At 40.7% G+C, this 15377-nt stretch overlaps 1 protein-coding gene across 2 annotated transcripts in view; it reads left to right on the top strand.

The window, feature by feature from the left end:
• The window catches only part of il34 (interleukin 34), a 41605-nt gene that overhangs the window by 12340 nt on the left and 13888 nt on the right, over positions 1 to 15377 (top strand). For both annotated transcript variants that reach the window (XM_010743578.3, XM_010743579.3), the window contains exon 2: positions 7744 to 8066. In XM_010743578.3, the coding sequence (XP_010741880.1) occupies positions 7979 to 8066 (88 nt within the window). In that variant the 5' untranslated portion in view covers positions 7744 to 7978. The remainder of the gene's footprint in view (positions 1 to 7743; positions 8067 to 15377) is intronic.

Genomic DNA, 15377 nt, shown 5'->3' with positions numbered 1-15377 from the left:
CAGGTCATCTTTCTTCAAAGTCTGGCAACTGGACTTGTCGGTTCCGGATCTACAAGGATGACAACCAAATCCAACCCAACCTATAATGACGTCGCAGGACTAACCCAGCTGAACCATGTGGAAAGCATCATAACCATACAAAGGACCCAAAGAAACGCTGATTCTAAAGGAAAAGGTCTTTCGCAGTTGAAGGATTCCTGCTGTACTGACGCATCTTAACTTTGACCCATCTTTGGCTACGAGGTTATTTAGATGGAACTCTGGAGCTTGGTGCAACTTCACCAAGCAGCAGAAAGAAGATCAGAAGACGAACATAAAAGGCAGCTGGAAAAAATTTCACACTGTCAGAGAGGTGTCAAGTCCAAACTTGTGATCCTCTCAGAATCTGTGGTTTGTGGTGTTGTTGTACTGGAGCGCATTATTTTAAAGATGTTTCTCTATTTGTCTTGTCTGTCAAAAAGAGTAGAACATCTAAGGCAAGCGAGGCATTCCCCATTTGATTCAGATTCCTTGTCAATAAACTGTTTTAATCGCAAGTAAACTCCTGCAAAGGTCTGGAATGCTGCTTAAACACAAGTAAAGCTGCATAATCACTGAACATCACTGATTTGTCATAAACAAGACCTGTCTATTGTGGGAGAGAACATTTACGTTACTGTTAATACAACAAACTGACGATGTGTCAATAATGTTCAACATTTAAACATGTCTCGGAATTTACATCACATTTATATTCCTCTATTTATGAGTCATTCTTTCCTTCTCTGCTTCCCTGCCTCGCTCTTTATTCCATGATTTCTCTCTTTAACTCCTTCTCCCTCCATCTCTCCCTCTCTCTCTCTTTCATGGAGCTACACGTCACACCTGAGTGAGCGAACCAGCCGACTAAAAAAGTCAATGACTTCCTGGATGACTCAATGCGCCACCAGGGGTGAAGTCTTTGTGGCAGGCAGCCAACCGTTTCCCCCAGAGATCAACAAACGACTGAACCGACTCCTGCTTTCACAGCCTGCAAAAAAAAAAAAAAAGGACCGGACAGGGTGTAGGTTGTATTACAGCATGCTGCATTGTAGTTGGGCACCAAAGAAAACAAAAGAAAGGGTGATCACCATCATGCAAAGCAGAAGAAACATTCATTTAAAAAACAGCTTCTCATTTCATTCCAGTGGAGGTGCAGACAGATTAACAACAGTTAACAAGAGAGGCTGATTGTAGGTTTGAAGCACACTGTAAAAAAGATATAAAAATCAAGATTACGGTCTGGCACCTCATGTTGTTTGTACTGAAGTCAGCGTCTGCCAGATGATGTAACTATTAACACGGCTCACCTCATGGCTTTGGCTCACAGTTTTATTCTGACATTTCTGCAGATTTTACGGTGAAAAAACTGCCAAACCGTGACAGTAAAGACCGTAAATATGCCATGAAGGATGACTGTGTTTTACTGAATTTATTTATACAGCATTTTTAAGGGGATTTATACAAATAAAGTATTGTTAATAAGTAAAACACCGTATATTTAATGTTTGTCATGGTTGGCACCGTAAATCTAACAGAATATGAATAATAAATGGAATAAAACGCTTTCGTGAAATCTAGTCTTTTTCCTGTTATATTGAAAGGGTTTATCAGTAAACTTCTGGCAACCACAGCTGTCAGTTTTTACCGTAAGGCAACTGTTTCTTTTTTACAGTGCAGCTTTTTTGTGGTGGCTCAGGTTTCTCTCTGAACCTTTATGACCGCAGTAACAACTTTAACAGATAATAAAAGGACAGAAAACACTCTCCATTCTTGGGACAGCAGGGTGTGGTAGGGACTTTTTTTTTTTTACTAGACTCATTAATACTCATCTAGCATTAATGCAGACACAAACAATATGCATGATCCACTTTAACACCACCCCTACTCTAGGTGTCACCAGATCGCATAGCTCTATACACCCCATGTCACACATCTGCGACCCGTGTTTGCTACGCTGCTGTTGCACATCGGTTAATCATATCAGCACCCTTGAAACCGATGAGCTCATCTGCTGGCTTGCCCGTGAAACAAAAAGGGAATTCGCAGAGCACGGGACACAGATGCTCGCTGACCGGACACAAAACCTTGAATGTTACAACGCGTTCGCTCTCATGCTGACCTCTGTCACTCGCACAGCAACGATGCATAAAAGCCGCATCTCTAAGCTGCACTCAGAGTGCACTTGGAAAATTACAGGGTCTGTGATTTAGGTTTCATTTCTAAGGATATACTTGGATTTAGGTCTACAGAATTTATACATACATATTTACATAACTAGAGATTTATATGTTATTATATACACAGCTGAAGTAGGACTGGAACATCCTGCGTCCATCCATTTCTTGCTTGTTTATTGATTAATCCTTCCATCAGTCTACATTCCTTCGTACCGGTTCACTCTTGACCTCTCCCTCGCCGTTAATGTCTCACCTCATCCTAAAACCATATAGTCCTAACCTTCTAACCCGTGATGACTGGGTGAACACAAAAAGAGATGATCACTGGAGATCCAAACCTCAGACTGGTCACACCACACACACACACACAGACACACACACACACACACACACACACATTGCTCGGAGGCTGACTCACCACAGCTTTCCTCTTCTATTCTTTGCCTCCTCTGTTCTCTTTCTGTTCTATCTTTGGATTTTTTGATCCTACACTGGCCCTATAATTCACCAAAACATCTGTCACATCCAGTGTATCACATGGCCCGGGCTTCATTAGCTGTAGGTGGCAGCAGGCCTATATACAACAGCTGGTCGGTGGCAGTATATAGACAGGATGTCTAATTTTGCAGCAGGAACACTGGCAGGATGGTATTGGTCACAGTCCACTGAATGTTGCGTCATGATCAGATAAAACAGAAATATCTGCAGCCTTTACACGTCCGGTAAATGGGTAAAAAACCGAATTGAGTAAGTTGGGAAACACGTGTGACAATATCGACTTTTCTGGGAGGAAGTTAGAAGTACGTTGCTCTTCTTTTGTAATTTTCAGTAGATCTATTGACATTTCACTTGTTTCATGCATCCTGCTTCGAAACTTCGTAAGCTGAACTCTCTCACTCCTGCGTTTTGCTTATAGTGTTGAAACTGTCAGATGCTGATGTTTTTACAGTTGTTTTATACTGGCTGAAATGTGGCATGAAAAAGCAGAATCCCCTCTGGGACAGTCAGTCAATCAGGCTTTTTTGCACAGCGCCTTTCATGCCTCAGGGGTGACTGACAAGCCGATAGACAATAAGATAGAAGGCATGCCAATAAGAGAAATTAAAGATATTACTAATTAATGTAATTCATATTAATGTTAATTAATAATAATATTTAAGCAGAACAGAATAAAGTTTAATAACTGAAGGTTTTAGTCCTGCACTTAACAAGCCAGCAAGGGACCGCACTGGTTCATATACTGGAATCATGTGAGACATACTGTATGTAGACCATAAAGTGCTTTAAAACAAGTAAAAACCTTTACCAATATAGAAACTGACAGGAATCATGCGCTTAAACAGGTGTACTGCGTTCTCTCCTTCTGGTCCTTGTCAGCACTCTGGCTCAGGTTCTAAATCAGCTGGGCGTAGACTGGAGCACCAGCACAGTGCTCGGAACTCGTAAAGACATGCGTTAGTCTCTCTGTCTGACTCAAAGAGAGAGAGAGAATTGTTGCACTTCAGCAAAAATTTTGAAATCTGATTTGGTGACAACCCGACGTGAGCCTTTAAGCTCAGATCTGAGTCAAAGACCACATCGCAGGTTTCTTGCTTACTGGCTTGGGGTAAAGTCCAAGGAATTTAAATTTGCGTTTTTGAACCTATGACTACAGTTTCCGATTGGTGACTGAGAACCTGCACAGACGTCTTCTGGTCCAAGTGAATTTGCTGCCAACATTTATCTTTCAGTTCTCTCAACAGATCTGCAACATTTAGGTTGGCTTAGAAATGTTTAAAAAAGTTTTAGTTGTGGCATCTTTAGACCCCCAAAATCAGCTGTATTGCTCTCTCGATGTTGTATAAGTTTTGGCCACTGCATCAGTTTTTTATTAGTTGTCATAACCTTCTATAAAGGAGGTATGTATTTATGTTCAGCAGTTACCTGAATCACAGTTTTTTTGATCTACTTGAGGCTTCGGGAAATCCCAAAGTTTTAGCCTCTCTGGCATCAGTGCTTAGGATTCTCCAGAAGTGTTGGGATAGTGCTGTAGAGTTATTTCAGTACAACTTTGCTCAAAGATGGCGTTCACACCGAAACTGTGACATCACAGTCACCTACACCCACTTGCAAACAACACATTTCCAGTCAGAGTTAATAAACAATGAGCCCTTTCTGTTGAAAAGACGATTAGACTGAGAGTTAGGTGTCTGTCCAATACCTTATTTTTCTGAGAACACGACTGTGTTGTTTCGCTTTTGCCTCTTGTTGAAACTACATTGGACGCAAGAGACAACACATCCTCCTCTGTGTTTACCCAAAGCGATAAAATTCCAGCAGACCCACATCTGAATACAGCTGCTGTATGATTTGTTCGATAGCCTCTGTGGAAGTGTGGCCACATAAAAACTGTATACTGATAAAATGAAGTAAGCTCTGCACTCTGCAATGCTAAGAGTGCACTATGTCTGCAGTTTAAGTTTAGTACGTAGAGGAAATGACAGTTGGCACGTACGGCGCAGGACCCTTCGGCTTTGTTGTCATACTTGATTTGGCCTCCACGGCAAAACCTGTGGAGAATGAGAGAAGGGGAAAAACCCCAAACAAGCTTTGAAGAAAACAGCACTGAATCAGCAGCGCAGTTTCACAGTAGAAAGTTCGCAGTGACACTGAGAATGAGATGTGCGTTGTGTGTCTCATGCTCCCACCCTCGCTGTCCTTGTGTTGATTTGTAGCATCCCACAGACTCCAGCTCTAAATCAACAGATTAGAGAGGATGAACATGCTTTCTTTTTTTTTTTTTCTTCTAGTCCAAGAAAACAAACTCTCACTGTCTGCCGGCCAGACCACACAAGACTCACCCAGACTAAATTAAACAGAGGGAAGCAAACATGATAAGTGTGCAGATCATTACTGGCAAATGTTTCATCGCCAGATTGATGCATTGTGCACCCTATGATTTCATAAACCCTCTAGAGCAACACATAAAAATTTGCGCCAGACTACTATGCATGCCGGTGTCTGAACCTCTCGACATTTAAAAAGTAGAATGAGTCCCATCAGTACTTTTTATGCAGTGTAGTAAGAGTTTACAGATTAAAAATGGGAACTTTTATGGGATTGCTGCTGTAGTTTATTGGCTGTAGTGTTTAGGATATAGATTTAGGATATTGTACCAAAGGAGTCGTCCCTATTATCATATCTATGTGGTGATACAGACCTTGCATACGCAGCAAAGCTGTTATCAGTAACTGTGCATCCATGTACACCTAGAAATTGAATATAATATGTATAAAGGGGGGGCAGCAGTAGATCAGTCCGTAGGGACTTGGCTTGGGAACCGGAGGGTGGCTGATTCACGTCCAGCATGGACCAAAGTATGGAGTGTGGACTGATAGCTGGAAAGGCACCAGTTCACCTCCTGGGCATTGCTGAGGCGCCCTTAAGCAACCCCTAACTGTTCCCAGGGCGTTCACTCCACCATCCCTATACATTTGCATGTCTTTGAGCCTTTGTGTGTGTGTGTGTGTGTTATCTCGTTGTTATGTATGTAAAACTCGAATGAAAATAGAATCTCCCCTCGAGGGATCAATAAGGTATATTCACCTTTTATGTTTTTGTTACCTTAGAATAAGCCTTTAGATCTGCAGACGCCATGGGTCCTCTTCCACAGAGCCCACCATGTTTGTATAGACTAACCAGATACTGAGTCTAGATAGGGCCTCTCCGGTTTTTCACACATTCTGTGGCCACTGTAGTTTCCCCTTCATGCCAGTAAGGAGAGGGTGAAGTGAGGGGATTGTAATAAGCGAGTACACTGCAAGATGCCACCAAATCTGACTAATCTTTTAACCGATCCTTGGAAACACGTACATTTTAAGTCACATGCACTAAGTATCCGTGACAATGCTTGTTTAGGTGACAGAATTACTGCTGACAAAGAGTGATGAAGAGTGAAGAAACATTAAGCATATCGGATTACTGTGTGGCTAGAATTTCAGGAATGACAGGCTACTGAATGACTGACTTATTGATACTGTATACAACATGTTACAGTGTGTGTTTGTGTGTAGATGTGTTCCTCCAGATGTGCTGCGGCTCACAGGTAATCTCTTCCAGATGCTGCGAGGTCTCGTATTTAAAACCACACCGCTCACTGTCCTGCATCCTTGCTCTCCTTGAGATTCACGTAGACGAGATGCACCTCAGAATCACAGATCCCTCTCCTACATTCCTCCAAGCTGTTCATCATTTTGATACGCTATAGCATACGACTCCAACATATGGATCCCATATGTAAGCAATGGTGTCAGTGGAGTGGTAACAAAATGTACATGTATGGATTTCATCCATCCCAATAAAAAAGAAGAAACTTTTTTTCACACCATCTCTGATCAACAATTTAAAGTATTTATCGGCAAACACGGAATACAACATTATTTAGTACGTTTGCATCAGTGTATAATCATCTGAAAATAAGAATCGTTGTGTTTTTGTTGTCTTAAAATGAGCCTTTTATAGCTACAGTGACAGCAAGTCCTCCTTGTTGAACCGCCATTTGTCTACAGTAGCCCAAAACAGACAAACCAAACACTGACTTAGAGATGACCTTTTGCTTTTAATGTGAATTTCACAACCAGGGTTTTTCTTTCATGCTTGGAAGAAGAGGGTGAGGCACGGGGGAAATATTTATTTAGTTGCAATCTGCAACTTCACCACTAGGTGCCACTAAATCCCACACACTGCACCTTTAAGTGTAACTGTAAGAAATGAGTTTTAATCCAATTTGAACCTTCAGTCAGTTCTGTCGTGTCGTCACACACACACACATCCAGCGTGATATGCTATGTGATAAAAGATTTAAAGTTTTATTTTATTCAAAAGCAGTGGTCACTCTAAGCTCATAAACAGATTTTGCAATACAATGACATAGATTCAATTCATCCTCTTGTCCATAATACATTTTGTAACAATAAATTCGATAGTGATATTTCAATAACGACCAGAAATGTCAAGCTGCTGGTGGTGCTGCAGGAAAAGTCAGTGGATCAGCAAAGTTATTGGAAATCTCCATTTGGGTGGGCATGGACGTGTGTACAAACCTTTGTGGCAATCTTAAAACACTAAAACACGATGGTAAACGTGGTCGTACTTGCCAAACATTTACTATTCGAGCATATTAGCATTCAGCTCAAGCTCACAGCTGTGTGCGAGGTTACAGCCTCACAGAGCCACCTTAGATTCAGACTCTTGGAGAACTCTCCGTGCACATTACATAACTAAGAAACTCAAGCACCAGTAGTTAGTTTCTCTTTCTCTCTGGTGCTCTTTTTTTCAGAGATAACATCCTGTTCAACATCGTTTCCCAATAACAGAAATTTCCAGAACTTTTCTGCAGGTCTGATTACAACAAAATAACTGGGAACATTTAACTTTTTCAGGCCTCAGTCTGTCTGTCCATCTGTTCATCAAGTGCCAGGTTTTTTTCCCCCCCCTTCCATATGTTTGATTTTTTGCCTATTTTCCTTCCTGGCTCCCTGACTGTTTTTCTGTCTCTTGTTTCCAGACTGTCAACAGCAGAGAGCAACAGAAGAAGCACAGGAGCTGTAAAAACAGGATCTGCTGCTGCTGCTGACATGTTTCAGAGATGGTCAACAAGGCGATGAGGACCTGAAGCCTGCCGACAACAACCCATGTGTGTCCCACTGAACACACGCGCTAAAGAGTTGCAGGCACCAGTCTTCTTGTAGTGTGTGTCTGTGTGTGTGTGTGTGTGTGTGTTTGGCTGCCCCTTTGTGTGTATGTTCACACACTGTGCTGACTTCAGACTTCAGCCCAAGAGTATGGTCCAACTGTCCAACTCAGTCTGCCTGCTGGGAGGCCTTTTGGGTAAGAGACATCTACACATCCATGTGTTTGCATAATGTGACCCTCGTTGCTTTAAATGGTGCTGAGATGGTTTTGGTTCTCAGAAAAAAACATATTTGGTGATGTTTTTCATCAAGCTGTCGTCGTATTCTGGTGGCTTACCGTGTGGCAATGTGGAATCCAGTACGAGAAAGGTCAATTCTAATCCTGTGGCAAATTGCAGGTTTGGTGTCTGGTCTGTTCACATATAACAGCTGCCCTGTTATGCCGCTTTGCACTTCACAACATGAGAAAAACTAGGCCTGATAGAGCTTGTAGTCCTCTCACGACTCGATTACTGTACCGTCGTGCACAGTGAAACACTTTCAGATGATCCAGAACAGTGCTCACCAAGCTCCACTACCTGTAGCAGCTTGCATTAAACTCAAAATTTTAATTCCTGCTTACAAAGTAGCCTTATGTTTCCTCCTCCAATGAACCATGCCTTACTCTGCCACCCTTACGTTCATTGCAATCCAGACTCTTCTCATCTGTTGTTCCCTGTTGGTTGAACATCCTACCAGTTCCTACCAGATCAGGGGTGTCCCTCTCATACCTCCAGCTCTTCAGAGAGGACCTCCTCTCCAGCTATTATGCTTTTGGCTGTAGATTATTAGTGGGGTCTCGAAGTTCAGTTTATTATTTATTTCTACATATACGATTTTTGTTTCACTACCTCAAAGTCAGATTCTGTGGTTAGAAGATAATGACAGATCACTGTTACCTGAGGAAGATCATGTGGCCCCTGTTATTTTTAAAACAAGAAGTTCTCCACTCTCTTAGCCCTTGTATCGCAAATCCCGGTAGAGGTTGGTCTAAGCATGATTGATGCTTGATTAACACACCCTGCATTCCTCCTAACGGCAACCCATTCCCAACTGCACCGCGGGTGTGCCGTGCATCTTCAGCCATGAAAACAGGCTTGGTGCCTTGACGTTCCTTCTTTCTTTGACCCGTAAAAATGGAGGTTGTTTATCTTTCTGAGAAAAATTCGTTTTTTAGGAGTCAGCATGGATGAATGTGATTCAGGCTGTAAAGATGTTAGTCACGGCATTTCGTTCTGGATGCTGATGTACAAACACCATTTCTACATAAGCCGTTCTTCAGGTGGCTCTTCAGTTCACTGCTGCACACAGAAACACGTGTGGGAATAATATTTCGTACACATGCACCGTACAATATAGACATCCTTGTGTCTTTTTTTCTAACCTTCTTTACACACAGAGAAGCGACACAGACACAGTGTTTTCTTTTACCTCTTTAGCAACATTAAGCTGTCATCCTAGTTTTTCCTGCAGGCTAGCAGCTTAATTAGAACATTAACATACAATTCATGATGGCTTGAGAATAAATACTGTTGAGACAACTCAGGAGATTAACAGTTATGATGGATGACCTCAGGCTAACCTCACTCGACACAACATTTAAGTCACAACCTTTGCCCCAGGATTACAGAGTGTGGACAGGTCTACTGATGGTTCTTAAGTGGATGTCGAAAAAGCCATCCATCTACCAACTAGTTAAAGCTGATAATTGCCAGCTTACATTGTAAGTAATCCCTGCTATATCATACTGTCGCCAGCATTTCCAAAGAAAAACTAATTAACTACACTCGGATCTTTTCAGAAACATTCCAGATCTTTGTTCATAATACTGACCTTTTTAGCCATTTAGCACCCAAGTTTGCTACCTTTTGGTTTTAATGTCCAACACCTGCAGCCGAGGGCTTTGTCTGAAGCTTTCTTCACTCTTGACAGCCAAGTGATTGATATGCAGCCCCTTATAATCCTCTGGCTTTAAAAGCATGCAGACATGTGTAGTGAGAGTGGGGAAAAAAGTGGCCAGGGATTAACTAGGAGTGAAGTCAAGAACACCAAATCATCAAGGTGAAGGTTGACAGCATGACAGGACATTCCCATTCAACCATGTGTTTTTAGCTATCTACATTTCAGTGATGTATTTGTAACTATATTTAAAATATATGATAATTTTCAGTTGAAAAGTAAATGACACAATCAGTCTTGAACCTGTAAGAAATATTTCCAAATTCTGCAGAATCTAAAGGATCAAAGCATTGCAGCTAGTGGGGGAATGATTGATTTCAAATTTCAAGACAACAGTCAGTCTACTACAAACACAGATGGACATCTGGTTTATATTTCCTTCAGAATTCCCTGTGGTAATATCGGAAAACGGTTATGTTCAAAGCGATATTAGCATATTCCCTTTTGTAAAACTGTTCAAGCATATAAAATATATGCAAAAATAAACGATGACATGACTTAAAATGTGACAGATTGCAAAGAGATTGTAATGCCTTATCAAAATACTGTAAGAAGTAACCTTCTGGATGATCAGATAACTTTTTAAACTTACATGAATGACTGACTCTTCTCAAACCTGTGTGTGAAACTTTATAAAATGATTCCAGTTTTTCAGATATTAAGCTCTTCTGGGTGAAGTTTTGTGTGATGTAGAGGCAATGAAAACAGACTGCAGCAGAGAGAAACTGATCACTGACAGCTCGCGATACCGTTAAGGCTCTAATGTCATCGGGATTGTGAAGAGTTTAGGTCAGTGTAACGTACCTTTTACTTACAGTAGGAATGCTTTGTAGTGTGGACTGTCAGGGAAGACAAGAAAAGCAAATGCAAATATCCATCCCTGGATACAATATGTTTCCATTTCTGGTGTGCGTCCCGTCTGCATTCAATGCACAGGAACACTGAAATTATTTTATGTTTGACACTTTGCAAAAAAAAAGACACAATATAAACATTTTGGCCTTCTTAATATCATTATTAAAGATTAAATATCTAGTGCAGTTGAGCTATGATTCAAAGATTATAGTAAACTGTAGTGGAAATAGAAATATTAACTGTAAATAAAACCACAAAAGCATTATATGTTCCTGCTCTGGTGTCCACATTAGCCTATAATAATTAAAATAGCCAACAATAATCGATGTTTTGGTGCTTTCTTTAGAAGAAGAAGATCCTGGTTTTAATCTAGACCAGATCCAGCCCTGGGTTTTTTCATGTTCACAAAGCTTTCCTCCCACAGAGTCACAGGCAGCCTCCCCTCACTTCCGAAAGCCTCATTAGTGTTAACACACTGCAGAGGTTCCAACGTGGTCATTAGTCTCTCTTTGTCAGTATATTTTCACTGCAGATGGGGAAGAACCACATATGTGGGAAAATATTGTTTTTTTGAGGAGGAATGTTGAGTAGGTAACTTAACGTACATTTTTTTAAAGAGAAAAGAGAAAGAGAAGTTATAGATGGGAGTTTCCTGCTGTGTATGTACGTGTATGTATAGGGATGTTAAGTTGGAGGTCGATTTGTTTAGTTTTAAATTAGTTTTGTTTGTTTGTGGGGTTGTAGGAAATGCAGAAGGATGAAAGACCATACTCATACTTCAAGAATGGTTAAATCTAGGGCAACTGGCTTTGGTTATAGATCTGTGAAGAACTTTCACAGTCTTTTATGTGCACATCAGATGAATTTACTTTCAGCTCCTGAAAAGCTTCAACAAGCAGAACTCTGCTTGTTGTATTGTGATGTCCAACCCAAGATTTCTATACATGGCCATATATATATGCTGTACTTCCATTGACCCAGTGCTGGATTGTCCACCATTTGTGCAGCATGTGGTCATCTCCATAAGACAATGGGGAGTCTCTTGGCGTGCAAGTTGGATGTTCAATGTGGAAGTTTTCTGTGGATGTCACATCAGTGCATGACACTGTTCATGACCTATTTCCTTCTAAGTATCCACAGGTCACTGGCCCAGATCTGTTAGTTGTTAGGAGTGGAAGAAAAATAATTCACATGAGAATCAAAATTCTTATCTTGCATGATTCTGAATCAATTCAGAGAAAATAGTGCAGCACTTGGTGGTGTACACTGCACAAACAAGTTTTCAAGTGTTCACGGTATGTTAAGTTTCGTTTCTGTTACAAAACCTCCTACCAGCTGGAGTTGAATGAACTTGCTTGAGATACACTCTAATGATAGTAGCACACAAGTAATCTTGCTGTACGGTAGCAACTCTGAATGATGAAAACATTATCTTCATTCCGGTCCAGCAAACGTTTGCTGACAGTAAATGCTTTGAGCTAACAAAGAGTGCTTTTCTTTGCTTAGCATTGAAACTCTGAAGCCCTGCTCATTATGTTTTCCACCTGTGCAGCCTGAATGACGAAATGCTCAGCTATAATTGTTTCTGTCACTCAATAGTTCTTGCAGTACTGCCAGCCAGTATAGAAATTAAAGGGTGATGAATGGTGCTTCTTGAGACTATACAGTGTTTCTTATCTTAAAACTACTTCCAGGGTTTCTATTTGAACTAGGCATGAGTGATAATGATGTCATGTGGTGTACGTAACAATTCATCATCATTCCTCATTGTTTGGCCCAACCCTGATCTGGATCTATGAGTTTGTAGGGTTGCATTTAGTCGACTTGTGGCCTCTCAGGATTCATCCAGTGAGTCATGAAATACTGGAAATTTGGGTTGATCAAATAGACCTTGAGCTGCAGTCTGCTGGATTGTGGTCAGTGGGCAAAGGTGCCATGTAGCACAGTACAAAATGTGGTCTGTGTCTTCAATGATGACTTCATCTATTGCCACAGCCAACACAGCTGCACACGAGTCCAACCTAGGATTGGTAAGCTCAGGCTGGTGGGCTAGATCAAGAAGATACCCTTATTTATAGAGGTAGTTGCTGGGGCTTTGTGTTTGCCCCTGGAATGTGCAGCCTTTACCACTGACTGCTGACATCTAGTCATTAACCTGGACCTCAGGCATAGGTTTGTCCCACTTGTGTTCAGAGGAAAACAACCAAAGTATTGTTCTCTCTTGGGTACTGACCCTTAAGGGTCAAACAAGCTATTTAATATAGGGAGCACACTTTGCCTATTGAATGGCTTTGGTTTCAGACATCTGCAGGTGTTTGATGGAGTGTATCATCCAGAGTTCTACCAAATTGCCTAAACTGAAATATCTTGATGGCATGCCTTGAACCTTTGTGCAGATATCCATGATGATGAGAATAATTTACTGTATAGTGCCTCCGTGAGGTTGATATTTTTGGTTTGTGTTTGTGTAGATTTAACCTCTCCTGGATGATTGAGAACCTTCAACCAGGCTGAACTTGTTCTGCAACCCAATGCCAACATCTTGCAATACATACAGTATACATACATACTCTGCATACAGCACACATTCTTGGTAGAATACTTTGTAAGGTAAATGGTTTATATTTCTACTGATTATATTGTGACTGTCACAACAAAATATATGATAGCTGCAGCTTATATTTCATGGTCCCATTGGTGCCTATACATTACTGCATTTGGCTCTTGTCTTGTTCTGTGATAGCTGACAGGCCTCTTGGTATGTTAATGCATTCATGTATTGTGATGTCAAAACTACATATAGTATGTTACTGACAATTGCAGGTGGTTACAATTATTACACTTAATTGAAGCTATTTACTGTAGCAGTGCACTGGTTAATGTTGTACAATGTTGTACACTAAGAAAAACCTGTTTGGCCAATAAAGCTCCCATGGTTTTCATGAGTTTGTGTTGCAATCCGATCCAACCGACTGAAACACACTATGAAAAGCTTTCACTCATCTACCGGTACAAAAAAAAAAAAAACATTCTGAGGTTATGCAGTTGAAATTAATGCTTTCAGGCTCACGTATCATCACGCAGGTATTTCCATGTTTATATTTTCACACATAAGTGCTAACACGCAAGTTAAGATACAGGAAATATCTTATTGCGCCTTCAAGCCATCCCTGGATCTCTTAGCTGAATCGTGAGCTAATACTTCAGCATGATGGACTGTACAAGTTCATATATAAAAACAGTTGAGTTTAACTGTAGCAAAACTCAAAATGTGCTAAATCAAAAACTTAGAGATAACTCCTAAAATACTGCTAATGTTTTAAACAACTGGCATATCATTAGTTATCCAAAGCCACCAAAATTAATACAGCTGAAAGAAGCAGAGGCTGCATATTCGAAACTAAAAAACTGTTATTCCATGTGTTACTTTAGCATGCTTTCTCTCACAGTGGTGACTGTGTTGTTCCATTAGTTGTTTTCTAGACTCTTTACTCACAAAGACTTCCAGATGTTGCAACAGCAACTCTTTTACCTGTGAGAAAAGAGATTTTGTCTTCAAAGTGGCAGAAAAGTGCCGGCTTGAAGGAATGAATCACACACACCACACACACAGTAGTTCAGGAGGACATATGGTTCTTTTTATAGAAACTGGAATACTCTGGTCAGTGGTAATTTTGGGGGCGTTTATATATAGACAGTAAAGGACTATTTATTTATTTTTGTGTGTGAAAATCTGTCACATCGGTAGCTGGTGTAAGCTTCTGCTTTGTTTTAAATTAGCTTGAATGAGCTGTTGTTTTTCTGAACACGATCAAGGAGCAATTTTTTGGTCGAATGGAAAAGTAGATCTCAGATAAATCTGTCTTACAGAGTTTGTGTATACAGTAGGTTGGATGGGGTGGTAGCTACAGTACGGTAAACCTCAGGGTAAGTGCCTTTACTTTATCTCTACTTGAGTTTTCAGCTTGTGTTGGCGCAATAGTGCAAAATGCAAGTTCATAGAAGAAGTGTATTTTCTATTGTGGGATTTTCTGAGGATAACAAACTTCAGGTGTGACGTCATTTGAGAAGTCGGTCTTGAAGATCAAGAAACTCTTTGATAGTTTGAGTATTTCGAAGTGGGGTTGTTTTAGATAGTGGAATCAAAGGAGTTGCTGCAGTAAGGACTTAAGCCTTGATATGTGGGGTGAACGGTGCACCAGGTGAGCTTGTGAAGTGCCCTGCAGTTGCATGAAGCCAACTTCTCTGTGCACTGTATTGACCTAAATCAGGTCTTTGAGTTATGGTGGTAGAGTCTTTGAGTATGCATGGGAACAGCTGGAAGTCTGACCAGTAGTGCCAAAAAAAAGGCTGTCTGATGGTACGGTAAAGAGGTGAAAATATATACTCTATATATCAATATTGCGTACACTTAAACAGATGTTGACCCAAAGCACAAGCTCTACTGCTAGAAAAACGTGTATTTGTGCCCAAATAGTTTCTAGGTGGCAAGAAAAGTGCACGATAAATATGCTGTGCAAAAAGACTTTGAGGTTAGCTGCATATACACCCTTAAGTCTGTGTTTGATGCTGGTCAGGAATGACTGTATCCATTTGACAAACATATTCCCATAGCATCAGGTGAACTTTTCTTTAAAGGTGTTTTAGGTATGTG

Source organism: Larimichthys crocea, chromosome XXI (assembly GCF_000972845.2).
Source record: "Larimichthys crocea isolate SSNF chromosome XXI, L_crocea_2.0, whole genome shotgun sequence".
NCBI lineage: Eukaryota > Metazoa > Chordata > Actinopteri > Sciaenidae > Larimichthys > Larimichthys crocea.
This window is presented reverse-complemented; position numbering and strand designations above follow the sequence as displayed.